Source organism: Dendrobates tinctorius, unplaced genomic scaffold (genome assembly GCF_039654945.1).
Source record: "Dendrobates tinctorius isolate UK_male_01 unplaced genomic scaffold, ASM3965494v1 ptg000086l, whole genome shotgun sequence".
NCBI lineage: Eukaryota > Metazoa > Chordata > Amphibia > Anura > Dendrobatidae > Dendrobates > Dendrobates tinctorius.
Window position 1 is genome coordinate 12,869,762 of NW_027361754.1, and position 15,786 is coordinate 12,885,547.

The 15,786-nt window shown below is 45.6% G+C and overlaps 1 protein-coding gene across 5 annotated transcripts in view; it reads left to right on the plus strand.

Annotated features, from left to right (window-relative positions):
- EXOSC10 (exosome component 10) overlaps nt 1-15,355 on the plus strand; it is a 40,069-nt gene extending 24,714 nt beyond the window's left edge. For 3 of the 5 annotated variants that reach the window (XM_073585069.1, XM_073585066.1, XM_073585068.1), the window contains exons 14-25: nt 2,930-3,041; nt 3,750-3,797; nt 3,939-4,014; nt 4,683-4,789; nt 5,278-5,373; nt 5,873-5,947; nt 6,028-6,121; nt 6,209-6,282; nt 6,775-6,943; nt 7,094-7,158; nt 7,269-7,345; nt 15,239-15,355. In XM_073585069.1, coding sequence (XP_073441170.1) covers nt 2,930-3,041; nt 3,750-3,797; nt 3,939-4,014; nt 4,683-4,789; nt 5,278-5,373; nt 5,873-5,947; nt 6,028-6,121; nt 6,209-6,282; nt 6,775-6,943; nt 7,094-7,158; nt 7,269-7,345; nt 15,239-15,269 — 1,024 coding nt within the window. In that variant the 3' untranslated portion in view covers nt 15,270-15,355. Of the gene's footprint in view, nt 1-2,929; nt 3,042-3,749; nt 3,798-3,938; nt 4,015-4,682; nt 4,790-5,277; nt 5,374-5,872; nt 5,948-6,027; nt 6,122-6,208; nt 6,283-6,774; nt 6,944-7,093; nt 7,159-7,268; nt 7,346-12,722; nt 12,807-15,238 lie in introns of all 5 variants that reach the window. The other 2 variants (XR_012234028.1, XM_073585067.1) reach the window with 2 other exon arrangements.
- Nucleotides 15,356-15,786: the final 431 nt, after the last annotated feature.

A 15,786-nucleotide genomic window follows, 5' to 3' on the forward strand; every position in this document is an offset into this window, starting at 1 on the left:
GTTGTAACGGGTGGCAATTTGAGTCACTGTTGCCTTTCTATCAGCTCGAACCAGTCTGCCCATTCTCCTCTGACCTCTGGCATCAACATGGCATTTCCGGCCACAGAACTGCCGCTCACTGGATTTTTTTTCTTTTTCGGACCATTCTCTGTAAACCCTAGAGATGGTTGTGCGTGAAAATCCCAGTAGATCAGCAGTTTCTGAAATTCTCAGACCAGCCCTTCTGGCACCAACAATCATGCCACGTTCAAAGGCACTCAAATCACCTTTCTTCCCCATACTGATGCTCGGTTTGAACTGCAGGAGATTGTCTTGACCATGTCTACATGCCTAAATGCACTGAGTTGCCGCCATGTGATTGGCTGATTAGAAATTAAGTCTTAACACACAGTTGGACAGGTGTACCTAATAAAGTGGCCAGTGAGTGTATATCGCCAGTCCGTCACTGCCAGGATCCCCCAATAACATCAGAACGGTATGCTGCCACCAGTTCCTTGTTAGATATAAGCTTGGTCCGTTAACAAGCTTATATTGTGTCAGAAATCAACCTCAGGTAGTGTATAAGTACTAGCCGAACTTACGGACGTGGGAAATTGGGTTTCGAGATAAGAGCAGCCCAACATTGATATTTTAATTGCTGAAAGGCGCATTAGATAATACAGAGTAATATGCAGATATTGTAGCCAGAAGTACAGATTGGGGATTGCAGTTAGCTGTATGTGTCACGTTACCGTTCCTTATAACTTATGGATGTAGGGAAGCTCTCGTATCCACAGGCACCTTCTTAGTTTCTAGTCTGTTTTCACACGTGACATAGCTTCCATGGCAGAACAATGACTTAGGCTAAAGATGTGTAGCTACCTTTTAATCCTTAGCTCGCCCCCTCCCATATTTGCCACCGACCCTCTGAGTTGGACTGAATTCTCCTCGACCTCCTGGCTGAAATAATTCCCAATATCTAGGATAGGTCATAACTTCCTATCGGGAGGTCCAAATGGGACGACGTCTCAACGGGTTCGTTGAAGCTGGACCGATATGGAGAGTCCAAACTTGGGTCGGCTAAGTGGTTCTGGAGAGCCATTCTCGATAGCTCGGTATCCGCTAGAGAAAGATGAGACGCAGGGGTGTGTGCGGAGGGCTCCCAGGGTTCTAGTGGTATATTGGACTTAACCCTGAGATTCACGGTACTCTCATAATTCATCTCTAGGTGTCGATGCCCAACTGTCTGGAGCTTTCATGGTACACTCATAATTCATCTCTAGGTGTCGGTGACACTCTAGAGCTTCCATTGATGTTGGGTGCCTTGCACAGAAGACAGCAGGGGGTCCCAGCTCTGCTCCTTCTCACCTTCATTAACCTGTGGCCTCTTAATTCTCTGGCCAAATAGCACAGTTCTGGTCTTTTGGGAATTGTGTACTTATCCCAAGGGTGGGGGCCACAATCCTGCTGTGGAAGGGAGAACGCTGGATAATCTATGGGGCTTGAATTAATAAATCCAAAATGGAGTCTCCCTCGTCGCTCACACCTTTTTTGTTGTTGGAGTGAAGTCAATAGTTCCGCTCCTATGAACTTCCTTCCCTCCATATTGTGTGTTTTTGTTTTTTTTTTGTTTTTTTGTTTTTTTTTCAAATCCGGTTTTGATTCCGGACTCAGGCTCAGTACCCTTAAGAGTCAAGTCTCCGCATCTATCATTTTTTTTTTTTTTTTGTCGAAATCTGGCCTTTTGTCTACAGGTCAGGACTTTCCCTCAGGGAGTTATTCGCCTGGCACCTCCATTTTGTACTCCGGTAGAGCCATGGGATCTTAATCTTGAAATAGGTGCTCTTCAGCGGCCTTCTTTCGAATCTATTCAGGACATTTCTGCCTTAGGTGGTATCTTCATTCCACATTATTAAAGAGATTGTTGTTCCTTCTCTCTGTCCTTCTCCAGTTCTTTCCCTGGAGAAGTCTCTCCAGAACCTGGATGTAGTCAGAGCTCTCCGGGTCTTTCTAGAACTGCTTCGATCTGTAAGGCTGTGACCGGGTCATCTTTGCACACCTTTGCGAGGTTCTACAGGGTTCATACCCACACCTCGTCCAATGCGGATTGGGAAAAAAGGTTGCAGACGGCGACTTATTCCTTTTCGGCTTGCTGTTTCCCACCCTCGGGACTCCTTTAGGACGTCCCATGGTTACCTGTGTTGAGGGACATAGCACCCTCCCTAGTTTTGTGCCTATGTTGGGTCTACCTGCCTTTTCTTGGGCTTGTATATAGTAGGGCTTCTCCTACTGTTTTGACACTTGGGGTGTGTGCACACGATACGGATTCTGGATTTGGCCGCTGCGCATCCGCAGCAGTTTCTGCTGCGGTGTACAGTACCATTATTCCCTATGGGAAATGGAAACCGCTGTGCAGACGCTGCGGAATTTTCCACGGTTTCTAAACCGCAGAAAGAATTGACATGTCAATTCTCTCTGCGGGATTCCTATCTCTTCCATTGTGGAGATGGTGAAACCACAGGGCCAAACCGCAGGATAATCCGCAGATAAACCGCAGATCTTTTGACCTGCGGATTTTGCAAAATCCGCGCGGATGAATCCGCAGCAGATTCCGCAGCGTGTGCACGTACCCTCACTGATGAGCTTTGTGCCAGTCGGTGGGTGTAATACTACTGAGGAGGAGCTATTTATTACCTATTTTTGCATAATGTCAGCCTCCTAGCAACAGCAGCATACAACCCATGGTTACCTGTGTCCCCCAATGAAGGCTCCAAGAAAGATTTTACAGTGAGTACCAAAAATCCCTCTCTTTCTTTTTAAAGACCACAATATTAACTGTGCAAGCGCAATATTTAGACTACTAGGGTGTTCACTAAAGGGCCAGCGACCTGTCATTTAAGTCAGAATGATAACTTTCTTTAACTTTTTTTTTTTTTTTTTTTTTTTCTAGGGAGCCCCAGGGGATAATCGCTTGTTGTAATCCAATTCCTCCCCTCGTGAGACAACAGATTAATGAATTGATTCTCCTCATCCAGCAAGCTCGGGAGAAGCCGTTAATGAAGGTATAACGAATAAAGATCTTGTTTTCTAATTATGTTCTAGACAAGTTCTCTTTGGCCACTAGAATTGTCAGTCTAGCTACCAAACTTGACTTTGGCCTCAAGTATTGCAACTAGAAATTCACAATGCAATCAGATCCTGAGGCCAGAATCTCCAGCTAACAGTAGAAGGAGCGTACAGTCCACTGAGCTCCCCCTAGTGGGGGCCTGGAGAAAAGCGGGGACATGCTGCCCTCATCCCAATAAAGTATTCTGTTTGGGGTATTTTCAAGTTTGGTAGTTATTCTCTGTCTCTAGGTGGGGGTTCAACCGCTGGTTCCCCCACTGAACCGAAGAACCTAGACTCTTAAGACCGCCCCCCCCATATGAATAAAGTGGAGGTTGATTGTGTGCGCTTTCACTCCATTCATTGTTATGAGAGGGCCGAAATTATCCATTAGAGAATAACTGGAGCAGCAGTGCGTATTACCGACCTCCACTGCATCACATGGGGTCTCCAGAGCCCAGGTTCTTGGGATTGATAGAAGTTCTAGGCCTTGGACCCTTAGTTCGAGAGAGGGAATAAGTAGCTAATATCCCTTTTGAGAGAGGTGGCATATTATACACTGGACATTCCCTTTTAATGTTTGCTTAGTCTTTGGATTGGACCATTTTCATTCTTTTGCCTTTTTTTTTTCTTTTTTTTTCCTTTTCTTTTTTTTTTCCATGTAGTCTGAAACAAGTTCTGCAAAAAAGAAGGGCCCAATGCCGAACCCTGAGGTAAGACGATTCCTTTATGTGGTAACTACTGCCTCCTAGTGACCTGGGGATCAGTGATTACGGCCTCCTAGTGACCCCGGGGTCGGTGATTACTGCCTCCTGGTGACCAGGGGCTGTAACTACCTTCCTTCTCTCTCGCAGAAAATGGAGAGTCTCCTGTTTGGTCCTCACGATTTGTCCAAATCTCCGATGGGGCAGCTGGTCCTGGCCGGGGCAGGTAAGGGGCTTCATTTTGTTTCGGTTTTTTTGTGCTGCACTCGGTGTACACCACATGCTCCATCCTTATGTACAAGGATATGCGCCGTCTCGCCGCCGCTCCCAGGGGAAGACAACCATGTGCTCTGTATGAGAACACCTGATACTGGAAGGTAAGTGAAGAGATTGTTTGGCATCACCGATCAGTCCTGGAGCTACACATCTGAACAGACAAGCTGTTGTGTGACTTTATCTGCATGTGCTATGAGCTACGGTAAGCACTTGTGCTTAACCCTTCATGAGCAGTTTAACTTCTTGTCCTATGTATACAATGTCAGGGTCTAAATGTTCATGTTTCCGTCGTATATCTGGTTTCATGTACAACCTGCTCTGATGTTATTCAGTGTGCAGATATGTGTGCCTGCTCTATAAATCTATCACTTAAATACATATACCCCTAAACCTCACCTGGTTATTGTGTGTGTATGTATGTGTCTGTGTGTGTGTGTGTATATATATATATATATATATATATATATATATCTATCTCATGCAAGTCTACTTCCTGTTCTCACTGGCCCTTGATCAATATATATCTATTTAATATTTTAATAAACTACTTAATAAAAGTTACATTTTAGAAGGGTTTTTTGTTAGCTGTGCCCAATAACATCCTCTGCTTTGCTACAGTTGTAGAAGTCACTGCCGGCAGTCTGTTCAGTGACGAGGATCCTGACCCTCCGGCAGCGCACAGTCCGGTCTCCGTGCGCCCCAAGGCCGCCATCACCATCTTCAGTGTAAGTGGGGCACGGCACAGAGTGTCCCGCAGGTGGCTACTGAATGTCTCCTTAGAGGGGTTGTCTTTTTTCAGAAAACTTGTCCCTATAGGTACTGTTCATTGTAACAAAAAACAAAATTCAGCCATTCGGCTTGTGCTGAGATTACAGGGAACAGTTTTCTGAAAGGAGACAACCCTTCTGAGACCACCAAGCTGGAACAGGGAGACTTATAGGCCATGCAGTGGTCCCTGGGATAAAAAAAAAAAAAAAAGCCCTCCTGAGAGGAAGAAAATGGGGTCTGTAGTGCCACCTATTGGAAGTTCCTACAGTCAGTAGTGAGGGGTTACATCCTATGTCATTTGACCCAGCCCTGGAAGATCCTTACTGAATGTCCTGCACCTCCTGTATGGGGGGTCCTTGGAATGTGCCTTTGAGAGACCTAAACTGCTCCCAGAGTCTTACAGTGGCCTAAGACCGTCCATGATGTTTTCTTCTTCTTCTTCTAGGACCCTAAAGATGGTGGTGACGAGATGGACGGACTTTCCCCGTCCCAGCTGAAGGCCAGGAGTATACTGGAGTCCTTTGACAACCCTTTCCGCATGGTGAGACGTCTCGGCCCTTTCAGGGCTGCACATTGTGCAATTTTCTACGTTTCTTCTCTCTCTTTGGATCTTTGCTGTCAGTGAATGGGAATTCTGAGCCTGCACTGATCGCGCCCCATGATACAGGCCGGTCGATCCATACACCGTGCCAGATCTCGGGTCATGAGCGCAACTCTTGTGTCAGATCCACAAAAATCAGCAAGTGGAGATCTTAAAAGTGGTCGTTTTCATAACTGTGGGGCATGGATTTGTGGAATGGGGGGACACACATAGGGGCCACTTCCTGTGACTGCCATAAATGTCCGTTAATAAGGAGGGTTAAGAAATTGTATTTTCCTTTTTAAGAGCTCTGCTTGCTGACCTTGAGTCCAGATTTGTGAGAGCTGAGACAGATCTGTCTGGCCTTTGTCCCTGTGGTCTCCATTCACTGACTGCAAACATCCTAAGCATGGAAAAGAATAAAAGGTCCATTAAGGTTTAACTCGTCACTCTCCTTCAGTTCCTTCCATCTGATATTCGGGGGGCTCACGCCTCGCAAGCAGCAAAGTTGGACCCCAACACAAAGATGTTTGAGGTGAGTAGTGCGTGGTGCCGTGTGCAGCGTCCCCATCTGTCAGGACTGAGGACTGAGCTGCGTCGTCTCCTCCCTCGTAGATCAGTAACCGCTGGAAGCTGGTGAGCATCGCACAGCAGGAGCGGGAGGCCCGGGCCAGGGAGGAGGCCAGACAGAAGAGGCAGGAGGACAAAGGTGCTCACTTCACTGACCGTCACCGCTGTGATCGGTGACCCGGTCCACACTGCCTGCAGTGTCTTATTGTGATTTTATCCTTAACAGATGCTCGAGAAAAAGCCAAAATTGAGTTTAAAAATAACACTGCAAATGTGAAATCTGTGCGCGAACAAGTCATGGTGAGTGACATCCTGTATTAAAGCCCAGAGCTGCACTCGCCATTCTGCTGGTGCAGTCACTGTGTACATACATTACATTACAGTACTGATCCTAAGTTACATCCTGTATTTATACTCCAGAGCTGCACTCACTATTCTGCTGGTGCAGTCACTGTGTACATACATTACATTACTGATCCTGAGTTACATCCTGTGTTATACTCCAGAGCTACACTCACTATTCTGGTGCAGTCACTGTGTACATACATTACATTACTGATCCTGAGCCACATCCTGTATTATACTCCAGAGCTGCACTCACTATTCTGCTGGTGCAGTCACTGTGTACATACAATACATTACTGATCCTGAGTTACATCCTGTATTATACTCCAGAGCTGCACTCACTATTCTACTGGTGCAGTCACTGTGTACATACATTACTGATCCTGAGTTACATCCTGTGTTATACTCCAGAGCTGCACTTCTTAAGATTTTTAACTTCTCTTTCAGCAGGAAGATGCCAGCAAGAAGCGTGAACGTGTGACTAGTGTCCCTGGCACAGAGACGCCCAGAGCAGACAAGAAACGCCCCAAACACTCAAACAAGACAGCAGAGTCAGCAGTTCAGACCCAGTTGACACCATTTGATTACAGCAAATCAAACTTCAAAGTATTTGCAGGTGGGTGCTGCAGTACAGGATACGGCGGGAAGGGTCTGAGGATGAGGCATCACATGTTCTGGGTGGGGTCCGGTGGCCCCCCTTGCGCTGTCCTGACTTGTGCTGCTATCCTGTGATCTTCTGAGCCGCTCGTCTTCTTCTCCCCCACAGGCAGCAGCAATGTGAAGGGTCAGACTGACTTCGACCCCAACCAGCAGGCCCCCCCACAAGGGAAGGTGAGATCTGCTCTACTCCGACCATAATCGCTGCCCCCCAGAGACAGGTTTTGCAGTAAATTGTGACTTTTGACATCACAACTGACTTGTTTTCCATTTTTCTCATGCAGAAAAACCCCTCATCAAAGAAAGCGAACCAGCCAATTGGAAACAAGAGCATGTCTTTCATCGGGGGGAAATCAAACAGGTCTGTAACATTAGACTGGGGGAATAAAGCAATGGGTGTGCAACTGTCTGGCATCTAGCTGGAATGGAGGAGCACTGAGGGGTGTGTCAGGAGCTGTCAGCCAATCAGCACTTGGAGGAGGGTTTCTTGTGACTTCCCTCTTCTGGCAGTTTTCCTCGATCGGGTCCTTTCCAGCTGGATGCCGGGTGTATGATATTCAGCTTCCTCTGTACTCCGCCATGTCTGGACATTGAGGAATATATATATAATATTACAGTACAGACAAAGTTTGGACACACCTTCTCATTCAAAGAGTTTTCTTTATTTTCATGACTATAAAAATTGTAGATTCACTCTGAAGGCATCAAAACTGTGAATTAACACATGTGGAATTTTATAATTATCAAAAATGTGTTAAAAACTGAAAATATGTCTTATATTCTAGGTTCTTCAAAGTAGCCACCTTTTGCTTTGATTACTTCTTAGCACACTCTTGGCATTCTCTTGATGAGCTTCAAGAGGTAGTCACCGGAAATGGTCTTCCAACAGTCTTGAAGGAGTTCCCAGAGATGCTTAGCACTTGTTGGCCCTTTTTGCCTTCACTCTGCGGTCCAGCTCACCCCAAACCATCTCGATTGGGATCAGGTTTGGTGACTGTGGTGGCCAGGTCATCTGGCGTAGCACCCCACCACTCTCCTTCTTGGTCAAATAGCCCTTACACAGCCTGGAGGTGTGTTTGGGGTCATTGTCCTGTTGAAAAATGATGGTCCAACTAAACGCAAACCGGATGGAATAGCATGCCGCTGCAAGATGCTGTGGTAGCCATGCTGGTTCAGTATGCCTTCAATTTTGAATAAATCCCCAACAGTGTCACCAGCAAAGCACCCCCCACACAATCACACTTCCTCCTCCATGCTTCACGGTGGGAACCAGGCATGTAGAGTCCATCCGTTCACCTTTTCTTCGTCGCACAAAGACACGGTGGTTGGAACCAAAGATCTCAAATTTGGACTCCTCTTACCAAAGCAAAGCACAGATTTCTACTGGTCTAATGTCAAGTCTCTTCTGCTTGTTGCCTGTCCTTAGCAGTGGTTTCCTAGCAGCTATTTTACCATGAAGGCCTGCTGCACAGAGTCTCCTCTTAACAGTTGTAGAGATGTGTCTGCTGCTAGAACTCTGTGTGGCATTGACTTGGTCTCTAATCTGAGCTGCTGTTAACCTGCGATTTCTGAGGCTGGTGACTCGGATGAACTTATCCTCCGCAGCAGAGGTGACTCTTGGTCTTCCTTTCCTGGGGCGGTCCTCATGTGAGCCAGTTCTTTGTAGCGCTTGATGGTTTTTGCCACTGCACTTGGGGACACTTTCAAACTTTTCACAATTTTTTAGACTGACTGACCTTCATTTCTTAAAGTAATGATGGCCACTCGTTTTTCTTTACTTAGAATTTGTATTATGGCAAGAAAAAAGCAGCTAACAGTCTATTCAGTAGGACTATCACCTGTGTATCCACCAGACTTCAGCACAAACACAACTGATGGTCCCAATCCCATTTATAAGGCAAGAAATCCCACTTATTAAACCTGACAGGACACACCTGTGAAGTGAAAACCATTTCCGGTGACTACCTCTTGAAGCTCATCAAGAGAATACAAAGAGTGTGCAAAGCAGTAATCAAAGCAAAAGGTGGCTACTTTGAAGAACCTAGAATATAAGACATACAGTATTTTCAGTTGTTTCACACTTTTTTGTTAATTATATAATTCCACTTGTGTAAATTCATAGTTTTGAAAATTAAGAAAACTTTTTGAATGAGGTGTGTCCAAACTTTTGGTCTGTACTGTGGGTGTGTGTATATGTGTGTGTGTATATGTATGTGTTGTGAGCTCATTTTCGGGTTTGTTTCTGGTGAGGGTTATGGAGCTGGCTGTGGTGACAGAGGAGTAGTGAGTTCTCTATCTGGACTCCCTCTGGTGAAGGGAGGTAATGAAGCTGATCTAAATGGCAGAGACCGGTCACCTGAGGAAGGGGACTGCGATTGAACATCAGGAGTTTCTGATTGAATTTAAGGCAGCCGACTCCCTAGTTTCTTGCTGGTGATTTTTCCTGACTGTGGCTCCTGGTTTCCAGTTTGGTTCCTGCCTTCCTAAAGCTAAGTTTTCTCTGTTATTGTTCATATGAGTTTTTGTCTTGTTTACGTAGTTTTTGTGTTCAGCCAGCCCTGGTACTGAATCCCCATTTTGTCTCTGATCAGTTGATCTCTTTTGCTCTGTCTTCAGAATATACCTGAGTGCTGATATAGTGATTTGAAGTCTAGCAACTTCAGGGCCTTTTTCTATCAGACATGTTGGACATTCTTTTTGGCAGGGTTTTTTGCATGATTGCAGACAGCAGCCTTTTGTTTCCTGTCCTTTCTAGTTAGCGAGGGCCCCGTCGTTTGCTAAGCCTATCTGTGTCTGTGTTTTCATCTTGTTTCACCGACAATACATGTTGGGGGCTGTCTATTGCTTTGGGGTCTGCTCTGGGGCAGTTTAGATTTTCCCTTTCTTTCTTTAGGCTTATTTAGTTCTCTGGCCGTGACGAGGCGTCTAGGACCACCGTAGGCATGCTCCACGGCTACTGCTAGTTGTTGTGGATAGGATCAGGGGTCTGCAATCCGCTAGTTACCAACCTCTCCGGTTTTCTGGGCTTAGCTTGCTTTTTGTTTTTTCCTCCTCGGTGACTCATTTCATAACAGAATCACCAGCCATACCGCAGATTCTAGGGTACTCAAAAGCAGGAGGGAATTGTAGAGAAAAAAAAGTGTCCAGAATTTTTTTTTTTTTTTTTTTTTTTTTTTTTATATATATTTTCTCCTCTTTTTCTCTGGGGCCGTAGGAGGATTCTTTTTTTTTTTTTTTTTTTTTTCTCCTTGATGGAGGTTAAGCAATTGTCTGATCGTGTGGAGCAGCTCGCTGCTGAAGTGCGGCGAATTTCCACCTATCTCACTCATTCACATGCTGTTGAACCAAGGATCCCTGCTCCTGATGTGTTTTCTGGGGATCGGTCTAAATTTTTGAATTTTAAGAATAATTGTAAATTATTTCTTGCCTTGAAGCCTAACTCATCAGGTAGCTCTGCGCAGCAGGTTAAAATTGTCATCTCCTTGCTGCGCGGCGATCCCCAGGATTAGGCGTTTTCTTTGACACCTGTTTTGACTAATGTGGATGCATTTTTTTCAAGCCTTGGGGTTATATGATGAACTAATGCTATTGATCAAGCTGAGAGAGCCCTATTGGTATTGAACCAGGGTCAGGATCCTGCAGAGTTGTACTGTCAGAAATTCCGAAAGTGGGCGGTCCTTACTACATGGAATGATAGTGCATTGGCAGCTGTCTTTCGGAAGGGTTTGTCTGAGACTTTAAAAGATACTATGGTGGGATTTCCTGTTCCCTCTTTACGATTCTATGTCATTAGCCATTCAAGTTGATCGGCGTTTACGTGAACGCAAGACTACACGGGAGGCGCTGCCACATTTTGAACAAATGTCTGAACCTATGCAATGTGATGGAGTTTTGTCTAGGGCGGAACGTCAGGAGTATAGAAGGCGTAATAAGCTGTGTTTTTTCTGTGGAGATGCCTCTCATGTTATTTCTGTCTGCCCTAAACGAGAGAAACGTTTTGCACACACATTTGCTGTGGGTGGTGTACAACCTAAGTTTCTTTTGGCAATTACTCTGATCTGCTCCTTCACCACATTTTCCGCGAAGGCTTTTGTGGATTCAGGAGCGGCCTTGAATCTAATGGACTTGGATTTTGCTAAACGTTGTGGTTTTCCTATGACACCTCTGCGGACGCCTATTCCTTTGAGGGGTATTGATGCTACTCCTTTGGTGAAGAATAAACCTCAGTTTTGGACCCAGGTGATAATGCGGGTCGCCCCAGACCACCAAGAAAATTGCAGATTTTTGGTGTTGCATAATTTACATGATACTATTGTTCTGGGTTTTCCCTGGTTGCAAATCCATAATCCGGTTTTGGATTGGAAATCTGTGTCTGTGGTGAGTTGGGGTTGTCGGTGTGCTCTTGGCGACAGTCCTGTTTTTCTCCACCTCACCCCAGTCTCATGATGTTCCTGACTATTTGGCTGATTTTTATGATGTATTCAGTGAGAGCAAGTCTGTGTCTTTGCCTCCTCATAGGAGTTATGACGGTGCAATTGAGTTGAGACCTGGGTGTAAATTTCCCAAGGGTCGACTTTTCAATTTATCTGTACCCGAACACGAGGCTATGCGATCTTATATTATGGAGTCGTTGGAGAAGGGTCATATTAGACCATCCTCTTCGCCCTTAGGTGCTGGTGTTTTTTTCGTGGCCAAGAAAGATGGTTCATTAAGGCCTTGTATTGACTTATCGTTCCCTCAACAAAATTACGGTTAAATTTCAGTATCTGTTACCCCTGATTTCTGATTTATTCTCCAGAGTTAAAGGTGCTTGCTGGTTTACTAAGCTTGACCTCAGGGGGGCGTATAATCTTATCCACATTAAGCAGGGGGATGAATGGAAGACGGCGTTTAATACTCCGGAGGGACATTTTGAGCACCTGGTGATGCCTTTTGGGCTCACTAATGCCCCTTCTGTCTTACAATCCTTCATGAATGATATTTTCTGGGACTGTGGATAAGTTTTTGATCATCTATCTGGATGATATTTTGATCTTTTCCAGGGATTGGGATTCTCATGTGGAACATGTTCGGACTGTGTTCTGGATTTTGAGGGAGAATTCCTTGTATGTTAAGGGATCGAAGTGCCTTTTTGGTGTACAGAGGATTTCATTTTTGGGATTTATTTTGTCTCCGTCAACTATTGAAATGGACCCGGCCAAGGTACAGGCCATTTATGATTGGGTTCAACCCACTTCTTTGAAGGCTCTCCAGAAGTTTTGGGGTTTTGCTAATTTTTATCGTAAATTTATAGCTAATTTTTCTTGGTATTGCTAAACCACTGACTGATTTAACTAAGAAGGGTGCTGATGTGCTGAATTGGTCTTCAGAGGCTGTTTCGGCCTTTCAGAAGCTTCACTTCCTTTTCAGGTGGAGGTAGACGCTTCAGAGATTGGTGCAGGAGCTGTTTTGTCCCAAAAAGATCCGGTGACGTCTAAAATGAATCCCTGGGCCTTCTTTTCCCGAAAGTTCTCCCCATCTGAACGCAACTATGATGTGGGGAATCGGGAATTGTTGGCCATGAAATGGGCATTTGAGGAGTGGAGACATTGGTTGGAGGGAGCTAGACATCAAGTTGTGGTCCTCACTGACCACAAGAATTTGATTTACCTTGAGTCGGCCAAGTGCTTGAATCACAGACAGGCTAGGTGGGCCTTGTTTTTTTACTCGTTTTGATTTTGTGGTCTCCTTTCTTCCAGGCACTAAGAATGTTAAGGCAGACGCCCTTTCTAGGAGTTTCTTTGCTGATTCTCCTGTTGTGACCGAGCCTACTGCCATCCTAGGTGAGGGGGTAGTTCTTTCTGCCATCTCGCCCGATTTGAGACGTGCTCTGAAAGAATTCCAGGAGGACAAACCTGAGCGTTGTCCTATGGGAAGATTGTATGTTCCTGACCAGTGGAGAAAGAGAGTGATGTCTGAAGTTTATTGCTCCGCATTGGCTGGTCATCCAGGTATTTTTGGTACCAGAGATTTGGTGAGTCGGTGTTTTTGGTGGCCCGCCTTCACGAGATGTCAGGAATTTTGTGCAGTCCTGTGGTACTTGTTCCCGGTCTAAACCCTGTTCTCGCTCTAGTGGGTTGTTGATGCCCTTGCCGGTGCCTAAGAGGCCATGGACCCATATTTCAATGGATTTTATTTCTGATCTTCCTGTCTCTCAGAGAATGACTTATCTGGGTGATTTGTGATAGATTCTCTAAGATGGTCCAACTTGTACCACTCCCAAAGTTGCCATCTTCCTCAGAGTTGGTACCCTTGTTTTTACAACAGGTGGTTCCATTGCATGGGATTCCTGAGAACATTGTATCGGACAGAGGAGTTCAGTTTGTTTCCAGATTCTGGAAAGCCTTTTGTTCCAAGCTGGGAATTCAGTTGTCCTTCTCTTCTGCGTTTCGCCCTCAGACCAATGGGCAGACGGAGAGAACAAACCAGACTTTGTAGTCCTGTTTGAGATGTTTTATATCTGCTGATCAGGATGATTGGGTTTCATTTTTGCCCTTGGCCGAATTCGCTTTAAATAATAGAGCTAGTTCTGCCACCTTGATGTCGCCCTTTTTCTGTAACTTTGGGTTTCATCCTCGATTTTCTTCAGGGCAAGTGGAATCTTCAGCCTGCTCAGGTGTTGACACTCTGGTAGAGAGAATGCAGCAGATTTGGGACCAAGTAGTGGATAAGTTGTCTCTCTCCCAGGAAAAGGCCCAGCGGTTTTCTAACCGGCATAGGACCATTGGTCCCCGGTTTAAAGTGGGTGATATGGTTTGGTTGTCATCAAAGAATATCTCTATGAAGGTGGCTTCTCCAAAGTTCAGGCCAAGATTTATTGGACCTTACAAGATTTCTTTTCGATTGGCTCTTCCTGTTACGTTTAAGATCCATAACATGTTTCATAAGTCGCTGTTGAAGAGATATGTTGAGCCAGTAGTTCCTATGGCTGCACCTCCTGACCCTGTATTGGTTGAAGGTAATGTGGAATATGAGAGAGAAAATACTGGATTCTCGTCTGGCTAGACGGAGACTCCAGTATTTGTTCAAGTGGAAGGGTTATGGCCAGGAGGACAATTCTTGGGTCTCTGCCAAGATATTCATGCCGATAGATTGGTTCGTGCTTTTCATCGGGCCCATCCTGATCGGCCCGGTGGTGTGGATGAGGGTTCGGTGACCCCTCCTCAAGGGGGGGTACTGTTGTGAGCTCATTTTTGGGTTTGCTTCTGGTGAGGGTTATGGAGCTGGCTGTGCTGACAGAGGAGTAGTGAGTTCTCTATCTGGACTCCCTCTGTTGGTGAAGGGAGGTAATGAAGCTGATCTAAATGGCAGAGACCGGCCACCTGAGGAAGAGGACTGCGATTGAACATCAGGAGTTTCTGATTGGATTTAAGGCAGCCGACTCCCTAGTTTCTTGCTGGTGATTATTCCTGACTGTGGCTCCTGGTTTCCAGTTTGGTTCCTGCCTTCCTAAAGCTAAGTTTTCTCTGCTATTGCTCATATGAGTTTTTGTCTGGTTTACGTAGTTTTTGTGTTCAGCCAGCCCTGGCTGGGACTGGGCTGAATCCCCATTTTGTCTCTGATCAGTTGATCTCTTTTGCTCTGTATTCAGAATATACCTGAGTGCTGATATAGTGATTTGAAGTCTAGCGACTTCAGGGCCTTTTTCTATCAGACGTGTTGGACATTTTTTTTTGGCAGGGTTTTTTGCGTGATTGCAGACAGCAGCTTTTCTTTCCTGTCCTTTCTAGTTAGCGAGGGCCCCATCGTTTGCTCAGCCTATCTTACTATCTGTGTCTGTGTTTTCATCTTGTTTCACCGACAATACATGTTGGGGGCTGTCTATTGCTTTGATGTCTGCTCTGGGGCAGTTTAGATTTTCCCTTTCTTTCTTTAGGCTTATTTAGTTCTCCGGCCGTGACGAGGCGTCTAGGACCACCGTAGGCACGCTCCACAGCTACTGCTAGTTGTTGTGGATAGGATCGGGGTCTGCAATCCGCTAGTTACCAACCTCTCCGGTTTTCTGGGCTTAGCTTGCTTTTTGTTTTTTCCTCCTCGGTGACTCATTTCATAACGTATGTGTGTGTATGTGTGTATGTGTGTGTATATATGTGTATATATGTGTATATATGTATATATATATATAATGTGTGTCGGTGGGGTGTGGGTGTGTGTGTCTGTGTTGGGTGGGTGGGTGTGTTTCCGATATAAACTGTCTTTTATATTGTTCGTTCAGGGGCTTCAGACACAATTGGCCAAAGAGATAACCGGATCCACGCCGAGGACGTCGCCGTGGTGTCGCCCAGCGAGACTTGTCTGTTGTCTTTTATTATTAAAGTTTTTATATTGTGAAGGTGTCTGTGGCGTCATTGCTTTTAATTATGGCTCTATAATCGCCGCCCTCTGAACCTCGAGACGACTCCAGGAACATAAGGAAATCGCCGATCACACGCTTTTTATATTGAGGTTGTCCTCCCTGCTTTAAACTACAGCCCTGCTTCCCTTCAGATACTGGGTTTTCCCACTTTCTGTTATGGGAGGGTATTATATGGCGTCTGATCTCTGTGGGGACCGGCACAGTCACAAGGCGGCGCGTTGTTGGGGTGTCCCTCCCGCTGGGCGATGCTGCTTGTAACTGTGCGGAGCCTTCAAGATGACACTGGCTCGATGGTGCTCCGCCATCCAGCTCCTGCCTCGACCTTCTTAATGCGTTTCGCCTCCATACTTTACACTGCAGTTTCGATTGTTTAGAAAGTGATTTAATAAATCGATGCTGCGCAGAAA